The 14708-nt window shown below is 43.9% G+C and overlaps 1 protein-coding gene across 1 annotated transcript; it reads left to right on the top strand.

Moving 5' to 3' along the window:
* Window positions 1-5753: 5753 nt before the first annotated feature.
* On the top strand, window positions 5754-6356 carry LOC119654810 (general odorant-binding protein 99b-like). The gene is made up of 2 exons (XM_038060365.1): window positions 5754-5913; window positions 5974-6356. The coding sequence occupies exons 1-2, from the start codon at window positions 5875-5877 to the stop codon at window positions 6325-6327; spliced, it is 393 nt and encodes a 130-aa protein (XP_037916293.1). The 5' UTR covers window positions 5754-5874; the 3' UTR covers window positions 6328-6356.
* The last annotated feature ends 8352 nt before the right edge of the window (window positions 6357-14708 follow it).

Consider the following 14708-nt stretch of genomic DNA (forward strand, 5'->3'; position numbering starts at 1 on the left):
AAGTACAAAATTTGGCATGTGTATAAAGAAGAACATAATGCACAATTTGGTGGAGTTTGAAGAAAATCAAACTATTATTAACAAAGTTATGGGGGGTAAAACTTTACAATTTTTTGTGAATTTCGTGCACTCTACAACCTGCATGACGTCATCATCATATATCAATTCATCAATACCACCACGAATGAATTGGGTGGAAAAGGATTATTTTGTTTTAGTTTTTAAGTCATTTGTATGTGAATATCAATTATTCCAGCGTGACGTGTGTATATGTAGGTATATAATATATGCGTGCTAATGGACTTCGGGGGTAGTGCCTAATTCAGATAGATATAAGAAGTAAATCGGAAATATGGGTACGATCAATCTATATACGTGCCTATATGTGTACAGTATTCGAAAATAGACAGTTTGTTTGTTTAGGGTGAACGTAACATCTACGGCTGTAATATGTACGTATGTCTGGTAGTTTTGTAGCTCTATACGGATAGAAAAATGTTAGTTGAAATTTCTTAGATAAGATGAACACAAAACCTTTATACCCGAAGCGCGAGCTTCCGGTATTCCGACTTGTTTCTTGATATCGCTGATTCCATGCTAAACTTATAAAAGCTGTAATTTTCAAAGTAATGTCAATGTCGTGTCGTTTCACCATCAAGTGGAGAGACTAGACTAAACGTCAATGGTATTTCGGACTTTTTACTACCCCAGGTGTGCAAGTGAAGTTAATGCAGGTAACTCCTAAACCTTTTTTGCAAACTAGGTTCTTCACTTTGTCGACTTGCCCTCGTCTTTCCTGGCAGGGAAACCTCCTTTAGTCCTGCAGGACTCCATGAATACGTTCGCAAATCAGGACATTACTGAGAATCTAGGGAACGCCAAAAGGAATATTAAATTTACCGAACAGGGTGCATTATCAGAGCAAGGCACTTTGCAATAGGCAAGACTTGGAACATTGGCCACCTGGGGCGGTGATGGGATGTGTCGTGAAGGTAGATTTAACGAAGCATTTGTCGGCGCTTATTATGTACGTGTACGTTTTAGGTGGTCGGTCACAATTGGCGGCGTTTGGAGTTTGGCGTAGCAATGACTTGCTTGAGCACAATGCGAAGGACGGAAGTGAATCCTCAGTTCCCGATGTGATTGCGGGAATAGACGGCGTTGACCTGAAGGAGATGCTATTTACCATGGACGCACATTTGCAGCGCTTAATTACAGCGTATACGACCCTCCACTCTAGATGAAAAGGAGGTGGAAGCTCATCAGGAGTTTTTGGATGCAGTCACGCTTCGCCGATTACTCGAGTCTTTGGTAGCGTCCTCAGCGGAGCGCAAACCGGAGACCTGAGAAATGCCTGAGGGTCCAGACATGAAACTTGATCCGTTGGTGATTCCCTCATTTGACTTCCACGGTCAGATTTTCCCGGAGACGTATTAGTTCGGTAAGCTGCGTCAAACCATAAGGGCTGATGCTGTGCCCCTGGTTGGTGGTCTCTATGCCAAAGGCTACCAGCAGGTGTGTAAGGCCTTGAACGAACGCTTGGCTTTATAAGGCAATTGGCAATCTTATGCGATTGAACAAAATCGAAACGGTAGTAGAAGAGTCGTCTCAGGCCTTATTGACGGTGTTCGATGCGCTGCAGGCTACACTCCGCGCTTTACGCGTTAATAGGCTGTGGAGGGGTACACCCATAGTCTGACTTCGGAAACAGTAAGGCTGTCCAGGCGGGCGGAGGTGGATAGACGGCACTTCTCGCAGCAATAGGTCAGACAGTCAGCACATCGGCGGCGGAGTATAGACTGCAGTGAACTACGTTGGCACAAGGGAACTCCTCACCCTGTGCCTTCTGTTAGGCTTCCCACCAGATTAGTCGCTGTAAACGTCTTGCAGACACAAAGGTGACGCTTAAAATGCCTCTGATCAGGCCATCCGTCTGAGGAATGTGAGGTGTGAGGTGGGAAAATTGACATCACACGGTGTTCTACCGCACCCTATTCTTAGGTCTAGAAACCGACACCGCCCTCGCGATTTCAGAACGTATCTGAGTCGGATTAAATGGATTCCATCGCCTTAAGAGAAGGATTTGGTTTCCGCTGTCTGGAGAGAATATACAGCAATCCTCTTGACAACAGCGCAAGTCTACGCCACTGGCACGCCACGCAGCAACATTTGGTTCGATGACTCTGGCTCATAGGCGAGTTTTATATCGTCTCGGTAGGCGATGGGCTACTACGGAGGAGATATATGGATGTGGATTAGGCAGGCATTGGAGCTGGTTCGCTTTGCGGTCACTATACTTGGAGTTTACGCTCAACATGGTGGCACTACTACTGGCGGCGATTACTCCGTCGTTCCCGGCAGATTCCGGTTGGCGGTTCTAAGCTGCTCGGAGCATATGTTGCGGTCTTGTAGTAGAATGTCTTATTCGCAGTGATCAACCTGGTGAACCCTGTGTGGTAATGGTCCCAGCTTCGACAATGCCACCAACACATTACCCCGTGCAGTCGTTCACTATGCACTTTGACGACGAGCAGCTACACTTAAATGACCTCGTTCAACGTGTTTGGCATCGAGAGGAGCTTCTTGATATTGACCATAAGGGGGAGGGACATGACATTTTCACACCAAGAATCGTAACTACTTTGTGCGTATCCAGTTCCAAGCAGAAGTATTAAACATGGGAGACTCGTGGCAGACAGCGCTGAGCCAATTTGACAGCCTGGAGTTATCCTAGAATTCTAACTCCAAGCTTCGGCGCCAACGTCCAGCAGTAATTCATTGAACGGCGTACAGGGGAGCGAAACCGATACACACACACTACTCTCTGCTTCACATCAACCCCTGATCTAAGTAGTTCCGAATGACACTACCCGCAGACATCGAGAAGATGATTATCATTGGCCTCGAATCCATACAATGCTGTCTGCGCCTTGTAGCAGGGCGTTTTGGATAATATAGAACTATTTATTGGTGATTCTACATAGACGATCTCTTACTGAGCTTGGATGGTAAGCAACAGGTGATGTAAATGGTTCATGAGATCGATCGCATCCTCCCGGCAAGGCATTTTCGACTACACAAGTGGAAATCGAACAAGCTCGCTATAGTGGAGGCAGTTACGAATGTGCCGGTCTCGTCTACCGAGCTAGCAATTGGCCTACAATGGGATGCTGCCTTCGACGAGCTCCTGTTCCAGATGGATCTTTGATATCACCCCTGACGAAGCGCTAACTGCTGAGCGAGATGGCCAGATTTTTTTGATCTTGTTAGCTTTGTGGCCCATATAATTGAGCAGGACAAGATTATCATACAATCAATCTATTTCGACAACTGCTTTGAACTGGGATACGCCTCCCCCAGATTCTACGGCGCAGACTTGGCCAACCTTTCGCAATGGCTTTGAGAATCTCAAGCGAGTGCTTATTCGACGATAGTCCGGCCTGGCTTCTACACCGACACCGACAAAATATCTAAAAATGGCGCAGCGAATCATTTCACCAAAAGGCTTCTTCTTCTGTCGGTCATGCGATCATCATTGTCATTAGCGGACGTGCTTATATTGACCGGACTCTCAAGTCGTGCTTTGCTGGCTTCGAAAGCACCCAACGGAACTGAAACCTTATCTGGCAAATCGAGTGAGAAAAATCCAGGCCCTCACTTCCAGAGCGGAGTGGTGTTACTTGATATCAACCGTGATCTTCTTGATAGTGCGAGCCGGAGAAGCAGGTAATGTAGAGTTCGACTCCGCTCCTTCCTTTCGTTTCATATCTGGAGGAATAAGGATTAATACGCCTAGGAAAATTATACCAACATTCTGAGCTATTAAACGGTCAGGGCCAAATACCACTCACTGGCTAAACTTGTTGTGCATCAGGCGCATATCATTATTTGCCATGGAGGGGTACAACGCATGTTACAAAAGTTGCGCTCTCTTCAGCCCCGACAGGCAGAGCGTACTGGCTTCATGAGTTATTGAAGTCAATGTGCTGACCTCAACAGCAATAATGGCACGATTTTTGTTGGCACGAATAGGTTTCTCCTTTGCATCCGAACAGAACAAGCAGGCTTTGGCTGATCTCAGTACGACCTGTCATTTCATATCCAGGCGCGCCCCTCATCATGGAGGGTTATAAGGGACAACGGTCAAATCAACCAAACATCACATGATCCGTTTGGTTGGTGGTCAGTTCCTTTGGGCGGGACAATTTTGCACGCTGTGTGCCATACTCCAAGCCCATCACATCTTTACCAGATGATCCAGAGGACAAATTTGCACTATCTTCAGCCGACTGTTTACTTGGAAGACCGCTTATTACAGTGCCAGGTCCTATAGTGCCAATCTTCCAGGTAATCGATTCAGCAGTGGCTTCGCTGCATCCATTAGGACTTCTAACAGGGCTGGCGTGACAACACTACAGCTCCCAAGTTTTAAGCCCGGACGTTACGTCGGGTTTGATGTTGATGGCTATTTTGTACAGTGCAGTGCATATCCGAACAGGGTGCATATTGGCACTATTTTTGCTGACATTGAACAAAGCTGGGAGGTGACGGCATTCGATTAGCAGGTGGTCAATTTGGTTTAAAGGGGTTCCGTCTGGGAAAACATATATTTGTTTGTGGAGACACAAACCAGGTACTTGGAAGAACTATTTCGTGTGGCACAACCAGTTAAATAATTCGGAGTCCATAATCAATGCTGTTTTTATATAAGCTGTGAAAATCGACCTATCGCCCGATAATGAGCTTTGTACCTATTTGGCTGTTAGAATAAAAAAAAACCAACCACATAGTTCATTGGATGCCCACTATCTTATGTATTGCATAGCAGTTTTTCTCCTGGAAACCAGTCCCGCATCTCTTGTAACGCTGCGACACACAGTCTGATATTGAGACAGAATACCGGGTAGCCCCTGTTCTGTCAGGAAGCGCACGCCATGAGAAAATGCGCAAGAAGTTCGCCTAGTTTCATTACCGGGTTCCTCATTGTATAGTCAATCTCTTCCAAGGCTGATTTCAAGGCATCATACCAATTGTTTTGAGAGTTGTCAGCCCTTTCTAACCCGCAACCTGGAAGACCAGTTTCTGCGGTTTGTCCATTTTTTAACTGCTTTAAAGCTACCTACAGTTTTCAATTGAGAAAACTCCTCGTTATCATCCCCTTGAGGTAGGGAAAGGGTTTGGCAGTAGAGTTGTGGGTATTGATTGAGCAAGCGTTTTCCAACTTATGAGCTATAATTAATGCAACCATCGAACTCACTATAAAAGAATGATATAATTTTTTGTCACAAAAAAATCTCAACCATCCTCGTGAGCTTTGCATTATCGACGTTTGACGGTAGTCCAAATCACGATTGTCTATGTTTACACCTCCATCGGGGGAGCCCCTATCATAAAAATGGTGAAAGATTTAACTGGAAGATTAGGAAATAAGTTTCAGAATTTTCTTGGAAGGTTTATCACCAACATAAAACAAACAAATTACAATATTTTGCTGAGTAAGCATTATTTCTGTTCCCCAACATAGAACGTTTGAACCATATTAGCTTCTTTTTGATAACGAAAATATTAAAATATGTTTATATGTGACAATTTGAAAACATGAATTGAGGGTGAAAAAAGTGCTCTTTTTTATAAACATGAAAGGTTTAACCGAAGATTCTTCCAATTAACATATGGAGCCATAATCTGTGCAAAAACTTAATTCTTATCTACCCAGAATTATCAGGAAACCGGTAGATGTTTGGACTGCCATATACGTCACTCTCCCCTCCATTTTAATTTAAATTCATCTATAAATACTCTCTATTTACCTCCAAAAATCGTCAGTTGTTAGTCGTACTCCTGGAGCGCCACGTACTCATCCAAACCTAGAAAATGAAACTCCTCATCGTTCTCTGTGCAGTCATTGCCATGGTAAGCTAACTGGTTTGACTAAGAAGAAGGATTTTTAAAACCATTTTTTTTCCCTTACAGGCTTGCGCCGTTTCTAAGGAGGAATTCCTAAAGATCCGCGAAGAGTGCTTAAAGTCCGAAAATGTCCCGCAAGCAGTCATTGAGAAGTTGAAGAATCGCGAATATGGAGGAGATTTGGGCCACGAAGCCAAATGCTACATTCGCTGTCTAGGACTCAAAACTGGTAATTGGGATGATGCCAAGGGCTATGATGTAGACAAAGTTTTCGCTGATTTTAATGGTGCTGGATTGGAAGTGACCAAGGAGAACTTGCAGAAATGTTTCAAATCGAGTGGTGATGATGATAAATGCGTATGGGCTTCCAAGGATTTGAAATGTTTGTGGACAAACAAATACGTTAGCAGGAAACAATAAATTAATTGACCAGATTATTTGACTAAGAACATCTTGTGTTTTCTTTTGAAATTGTTGGGGGATGATTTGCCTTTAGGGTGTACCTGTATTATAATTCTGCATTTAACCAGCTAAAACTGAAGAAAGAGAAGCATGTGTTGTGACCGCTACGAGAGAACCTGGGAGAACTCCCAGTGAACGACAGAGGAAACCGTGGACAGACTGGAAACTTGAATAAACCCGACATTGGGACCACGGATTCTACGAGTGGTGGTGATGCGCACCGAAAGTGTACTTCCAACACATATGTGGTGGGCAACTTTTTGAAGCACTCCGCACTATGTTAAGTCCTACTTTCACGATTTTTATCTTTATTCAAATGGCTCGAACAACCTAAATTCAACATCGTGAATACCGAACTGAGTAGGTTAGAGCATGTCGGATGTTAGATATCCGGTACTACACAAAAGAGCGGGCACATCACCCGGATGTTTGAGGAAGAGAACTTTGATCTCGGACGGTAGAGGCTAAAGTACATGAACCTCAAGTAAGATAAACTGAGAGATGTAGTGGGTTTCATTTTGATGTTTCAACGCGACTGAAATAATCTGAAAGTATCTCAGAATCTCAGGAGCGATCCGATGATACGCCACTTTTCCTGGAAAGATTAAAATATAAAGAAAATCCTAGAACTTTTTTCTGAAAATGGATGGTAATAATAGACTCTGACACAAGCAAAATAAAGAAAATTGTATTACCTTCTGTGCTTCACCACAATTCCTGCAGAGGATCGAGTATACATTGGGAAAACCTTATAAGGGGGTTTTGCACTATTGCTTGAAATAAAGGTTGGTTAACATGAAGATTACCTATTAGAACCTTCTTCTAAACCGCGAATAGAGAAAGAAAACAGTGATCTGATAGGACGAACGGAACTGGGTCGAATTCAGTTAGCGGTATCAGACCTCGATTGAGCAGACGCGGCAAAGCAAAAAAGATGCTCACCTGAAAACAAAACATTTCTTTGCCTAAAAAGACGAGAATCGGGACCGAAGCACTGTTACATCACAGAATTCAAAAATTCTGAAACAAATCAAACGTGAAGTAACGAAGATTTTAGCAATGAAGTGTGATAGCCTAATGACACCTGTGGGATCTAAAGCTTACTTTTCCAACTGTTTCCCACACATATAAAACCGTTATTATACAAAAGACACCGATATTGGTCAAATTAAATTGCTTTTCCTCTCTGCCGAAAGGGAGATTGACAAAGCTGCAGAACTGCTTTCATGTTTTCCTGATCTAAGACCCACCGGTTTGGTTTAACAAAATCTGCGACGTTAGAGACTAATACAATATTTTCTACAATAAGAGTCGAAGAGGCTGCATTCTAGTATATAATTTGCTTGAAGCAACTATTATGAAGCGTTGACAAACGAAAAAAGGGTTCTAGTAGCTTGTGGCGTATTAAAGGGTTCCGCAACCTTCAAACTCAAGGTCTTTCCTGCTTGTCATAAGGGGCCACCAAAGGCCGCTTTCTAACAGACTTATAACTGCAAGATTTCAGTCCAGGTTAAGGACGATCACAATCGTGCATTGCTATCCACCAACGGACACTTCCGATATAGTGGGGGAGGCTGCTTTCCACGAGCAGTTACACACAGTAGAGGAAATGTTTCCTAAAAGAGACATTGTGGTCGTGATGAGTGATTCGAACGCTAAAGTGAGCGCCGTCAACATCTTGCTCGGACATGTATTGGGGAAACAAGGTACTAGCTGCCACAATGAAAAAGGTGAGCGAGCTTCCAACGCACCATCATTGGTGACGCATTTTTTGAGCGCAGAGCCTGCCATAAGGTCAGTTGGGCTTGAATTGACTGGACTGACACCATGCGAGCAATCAGATTGGCCACTTCGCGATCAGCAGTGGAATTAAGGGTTGCCTGGATGGTATGATCAATAGGTACACTATAACCAGTAAAAGGGGCACAATAGTTCTTCAAGGTGCGACTTTCCCTTAACAGGATAATAATAATAAGGGTTGCCTCGTGGATGCGTGCAACAAGAGAGGCGCTTTCATCGCCCCCGAAAGGGATTACTATCTGATGGTCTCTTACGTTCGCTTGTGTCTCGCGTCCGCCGCTTCTCATAGTATAGGGGCTGGGGAGCTGTGACCTCCCAAGTTTAACATCGACCAGATCCAGCTGTCGCTCGACAATGGAGAGCTATCTGCCTGATCGAGTCATAGATAACTGAGCAACCCACCTAAGAATATCATTGGCGCCATCTCTTTTTTCGGGTGTTATGCAGGTCTACGACAAGGGGATGCGCTATCATGCGTTCTCTTTAACCTGGCCCTCGAGAAAGTGATCCATGATGCTGAGGTAAATGCAAGAGGTACGATCCTCTTCAAGTCCACCCAACTACTGGCCTATGCTGACGATATCGACATCATGGGAAGAACCACCCGAGACGTACAAACTGCCTTCATCCAGATCGAGCAGGCGGCGCGAGATCTTGGGCTGCACATCAATGAAGGCAAGACAAAATATATGGTGGCAACATCAGCACCGAAGACGAATCAACCAATAACATCAAACCGCACTGGTCAAACACAAACACGAACAAGAATAAGGATAGGAGAATACAACTTTGAGACCGTTGACAATTTCTCCTATCTAGGGTCGAAAATCACAACCGATAACAACTACGATGATGAAATCCCCGCACGGTTGTTGTCAGCCAACAGAGCCTATTTTAGCTTACAAAGACTGTTCCGCTCGAAACGTCTCACCATGGGGTCAAAGCTCTTACTGTACAAGACTATGATCTTGCCAGTCCTCATGTATTCCTCGGAAACTTGGGTTCTTAGCAAGAAAAATTGCGAACTCTTGGCCGCGTTCGAGAGAAGAATCCTCCGAAGAATTTTTGGCCCCCTACATGAGGATGGCTCAAGTGGTTAGAGCGCTGGGCTATCGTAGCGGAAGGTCGCGGTTCAAATCTCGTTGGGGGCAGAGGAATTTGTTATCGTGATTGGATGTCGGACACCAGTCGACTCAGCTGTGAATGAGTACCTGAGTCAAATCAGGGTAATAATCTCGGGCGAGCGCAATGCTGACCACATTGCCTCCCACAGTGTACTGTGGTGTACCGTTACGGTCTTGAATGAAGTGCTCTAACACACTTCAAGGCCTTGATCCAATATGGATTGTTGCGCCAACGATTATTATTATTATTATTACATGAGGATGGACGGTTCGATAGCCTACACAATGACGAAATCTATGAGCGATACTATGACCGTCCGGTTGTGGATAAAATCCGGCTCAATAGGTTACGGTGGGCGGGTCACTTAATCCGTATGGATGAGGATGATCCCACCCGGAAAGTCTATAAGGGCAATATCTATGGTAGAAAAAGAAGACGAAGCAGACCCTGCCTAAGATGGAGCGATGGTGTGGGCCAGGACGCCAGACAGCTTTTAGGGATATCGAATTGGTGGACCTCGGCGCAAAACCGGGATGTCTGGAGTTCCTTATTAAGGCAGGCCTAGACCGGATACCGGTTGTTACGCCGTTGATGATGATGATGATGCAGGTGGTTGGTGACGTTCAGAAGGAGCGTTTGAAGATCTGGTTAATTTTGGAACGCGTATCAACATGTAGAATCCCTGTTCAGAAAATATGTCTTCCTACTTTTCGGCAGGATAAAACATTCAGTACTTTAGTTTAATGAATGCGGACCCTATATAATGTTTACCAACGGCAAACAGCGCGGAAGCAGAGAATTCGGTGTTGCCTTTGTCATAAACAACTGACTGGTAACTGATTTCAACCCGATTAATGGACGAATGTGCTTAATCCGCTTCAAAATGGATTTTCTCAATGTATAGTATATCAACTACCATGCACCAGCGGAGGATAAAGATTATGTCATTAAAGACGAATTCTATACGCGACTTGGCAGAATTTTTGACGGGTTGCCCTCTAGCAATATCAAAGAATTATTGGAAAACTTCAACGCTAGAATTGGCAAGGGACTGTTCCATAGAGGTATAACAGAAGGGAAGAGCCTCCAAAATTAAACAAACTATAATGACTAAAGGCTCCCCGATTAAGAGTTCGCAATTTTTCTTGCTAAGAACCTGCGAGGAACCTCCGAGGAATACATCGGATCATTGTCTTGTAGAGTAAGAGAGACCCTAGATAGGAGAAATCAATGGTCTTAAAGTTGTAGTTTCCTATCTGTATCCTTCTCATTTGCCCAGTACTATTTCACGCTGTTGTTGTGTCTCTTTTCAGGTGCTCACGTTGGCACTCTGTATTTCGTCTTGCCTTCAATAATGTGCAGCCCAGGATCTAGTACAAATTGTCTCCCGCTCGATCTGGATGAAGGTAGATCTAGTAGTAGTAGTATATCTTGGGTTGTTCCTCCCATAATCAAAAAATCAAATCGTCAGCACATACCAGTTTCGGGTGGACTTGAAGGGAATGGTGGATCTTTCATTAACGGCGTAGCTTCATTGAGAGCTTGCTTGGACCTGGGTTTTATGAAAGTTTCGTCAGCGATTGGAGTCCAAATTATCTTTGTCTTATCGTTTTCTGTAGGTGAGAAGTGGTCGCTACCGTTCTGCCATTTGTAATAAACTACCATGCCTAGAAATCTTCTAAGCTCGTGAACAGTTTCAGGTCTAGGAGATTCGGCTATTTTGAAAAGACGATCGGCGGTAGGAGGGAAAACGGTGGAACGAATTGTGCAGCCAAGGAAGTTCTTGTTGCATGAAATAATAGTTACTGACCTTGATGAAAAACTTGTTTTCTCTGAGTCGGGGAAATGCCTCACGCAAGTGATCTTGTTGAGCCTCATTTTCAGATATGACCAAAATGTTGCCCATGTAAACGAAAGCAAAGTTGAAACTTTTGAAGACTCAGTATCTCTGGAAAGTTTAGGTGGCGTTCTTCAAATCAAACGGCATTACCAGGTGAATACCAGTCCCCATGGCGTCGTGCGTGGGAATTTGGTAATCAACTCCCTCTAAATCCATTATTGGGAAGAGATAGATTTCTTCGGTTGTGTGTGTCGTTTTTTCGGCTTATTTTATAATGAAAACAAAACAAAGACAAATTTTTTTTTTTAATGCCGAATAGTGACTTTTTTTTTAACTCCTCATATACCGGTATTTCATGGACCAGTTGTCCTCTTCCTCAGTAAATTTTTGTCAGACAAAACTAGAGGAATAAAAAAAAATTCAGAATTCAAAAATTAAATTTATTTTTTTTCATTATAAGATAGATTTGTTGTAAAGCATTGGAAAAAGACTTTTTAACAAAGTCGCCATTGCCATCTCCAGTCGCAAAACTCATCTCAACTACAGACGCGTCTACCACTTATTTTTGTTTAGCTCCAGAACAGTTTAAAAATAGCATGATCAGAACAATTGGGTTCTCTTCCAGAAAGCTCACCGACATAGAGAAACGTTATAGCACATATAATTGTGAGCTGCCACTTTGCCATCAAATATTTTCGCCATCATCTTTAAGCTACATACTTCACTATTAAAACAGACCACAAACCGTTCAAACATGCTTTCACTCAAAAGTTAACTAACGCCTCTGAGACACAACTTCAACAACTCGACTTCATCTCTAAGTTCACTATTGACATAGTCAGCCGTTGACGTTCATTCGCGCATCAATGCTATCTCTGCACCTACAATTCCCGATCCTTCCACTATTCTGCAAGCCAAACAAAATGACAGCGAGTTACAAAGCACTCCAGAATTTAAGGATTAAAAATGGCTCTAGGTGCCTTTTTTCTGCAACGTCGCACAGAATGTGACGCGTCCATACTTGCTGCACCTTCACGCAGAATTGCCTCTTATCTAGTCCATAAAATCTCGCAACATAGTCAAGAAAGGACCTCGTCGAAAAGTTTATATAACCAAGGATAAAAAAAATACTATCATCCGGGCGCGAGAGTGCATTATGGGTCAGAGGTCAAAGATTCTGCGGCATATCATATTAGCTCCGACCATTTCTCAGTACGTGACTCTAGGTTTAATCACATCCATCTAGACATAGCATTTAGATTAGTGAGTATCAGTAATGCTTGATCATCATCGACCGATCCTCGAGATGACTAGTCGCCGTGCCGCTAGAAGACATGACAGTAGAAATATTAATCAAAGCTCTTTGCGACAACTGGATTAATTAATACGGCACTCCGCTATACATCGTCATTGATCAGGGAACTCAATTTGAGAGTAAACTTTTCCAAACCTTCACTAATTTCATTGGTGCTGAAGGAACCAGAACTAGAACCAGAACCACCACCTTCCATCCTCAATGAAATGGTCTCGTAGGACGTTTCCATCGCACACTCAAAGCAGCCTTACTCGTAATGTGATCACCGAAACCTTGGACCGAGATTTTATCCACGGTCATGCTCGGCATAAGAACCACTTTAAAAAAAGGTCTCCAAACATCTCCAGCTAGGTTTTTATATAGAACTAACCTACAGTTACCAGGGGAATTTATCACTTCAGAAGAAATGCAGGCAGACCCTCAAACTTTCCTAGAAAGCCATCGTGACTTAGGATCCCTCAATACTCAATCAAAATATTTCAGCTGTGGCCAAAGTTTTGGCCCAAAGTATTGACGGATTTACACTCAATTTAATTCGTAGTCATGTCATGTTCTACGAATTATATAACGAAGCATTTAACATCTGCGAACCGCTCCGATCACGCTGCTCCTAGGGCTAAAGTGAGGCAGCGTGTGATGAGCTGCCTCCTTCCTGGTATGAAACCGTGAACTAGTCTTCCCTTTTTTTTTAAACGTCATGAATTCGCCCGTAGTCTTTGTGCTACTTTCGTTGTTGATAATGTGAAATTAGGAGTATTCACAGGTTTTTCTGCGCTATGACCACATCAAAGTCCTTCTTGAGGCTCCGTACATGGGCCCATTGAAAGTTTTAGGCAGAATCACTGACAGAGTCCTCATGGTCGATGTTAATGGCACACACCATAACCTATCAGTAGACAGACTAAAACCAGCATTCATCAAGCAAACTCTTAACAGTCTCAGCAAACACCCCTTGTACCATAAACAACAGTCAGACAAGCTCAGCCACAACCTCAATAGCCCCAGAAAACACCCCCTGCTCAACAAACAACAGTCAAACAAGCGCAACAACTATCATATCCTCAGCAAAGTTCTCCTCCAAAAAACTCGGAAGACAACAGCTTCAGGGTCTTGAAGTTTGAACTTCATTCCAGACCGTAACGGTACACCACAGTACATTGAAGGAAGTAATGTGGTCAGCATTGGGCTCACCCGAGATTATTACTCATTCACATATGAGTCGACTGGTATCCGACATCCATAGTTACGATAACAAAGCCCTTTGACACTAGTGAGGTTTGGACCGCGATCTTCCGCTACGACATTCCAGCACTCTAACCACTTGAGCCATTCGGACACACTTTAATTATCCCACTTATTATTTGGAGTCTACCTAGCATAGAGACTAGAAACATCAGCATCGCGGATCACTTTTTTCAGGACCAGTTGAACAGTTGCATCCCCTGTGCATGATAGGGCATCTGCTTTCCTTCAACCGTTGTCGAAGTTGGATGATCTCGAGAGTAATTCTGTAGCTTTTATCACGCTTCGCACAGTGCTCGGGGTCCCCCTAATCAATCTTATCAATCTCATCGGGATACGAGTTCTCTCGCAGCCGTGTACACCCTTCGATGAAAGGATGGTGCAGTTTTTTCATCGCTTGCCGCAGAGAGAAAATCTGCTACGTTGCTGATTTGTTAAAATGAACCCTCTTTAATATGGTTGATTCGCTGTTCTTCAGCTTAAGCATTAGTTGATGAACCGCTTGGTCTCTATATTTAGCCAGTTCGGATGAAAGTCCTAGGGGTTTAACGTGAGTACCCGCCGTGTAGGCATAATCTCACGGTCCTCTTCAGACACGGATTGATTTTGGGGCCGCAATCAGAGCCGTGCCATGACTGGCATAGCGGTACTGGTTTATACTGTGTGCAGGCTCAGCATCTTACTAGTGTATGCGAGGCCTATCTAACACCTCTGCCGCAACTAAAGGGTACGGCACCCGAGTTGTATAGCGCAACTCCACGCTTGAGCTCCGAGGAGCTCTGGCCGCGATGCAGGCATAACCACAACCACCATGAAACTCTCACTAGAGGGCCAACCGGGCCAAGAACACCTACCCCAGGAATTCTCCTGGAGCATATGCTCTCAGAGGGCTATCCCGGTTCCCATGGTACCAGATAACCTCCGGTGAGGCTTCGTGGCAAGAGTCACTTCAGATGAGTTCCTTGCAGACTACGGTCTGATCGCCCTCCTCGAGTACGTGGGGATGGCACTTCCCAA

The sequence above is a fragment of the Hermetia illucens genome, chromosome 4 (genome assembly GCF_905115235.1).
Source record: "Hermetia illucens chromosome 4, iHerIll2.2.curated.20191125, whole genome shotgun sequence".
Lineage (NCBI taxonomy): Eukaryota > Metazoa > Arthropoda > Insecta > Diptera > Stratiomyidae > Hermetia > Hermetia illucens.

Coding starts and splice junctions, on each gene's coding strand:
- LOC119654810 (XM_038060365.1), top strand. CDS start 5,875: ATGAAACTCCTCATCGTTCTCTGTGCAGTCATTGCCATG. Junction 5,914..5,973: donor TCTGTGCAGTCATTGCCATG/GTAAGCTAACTG, acceptor TTTCCCTTACAG/GCTTGCGCCGTTTCTAAGGA.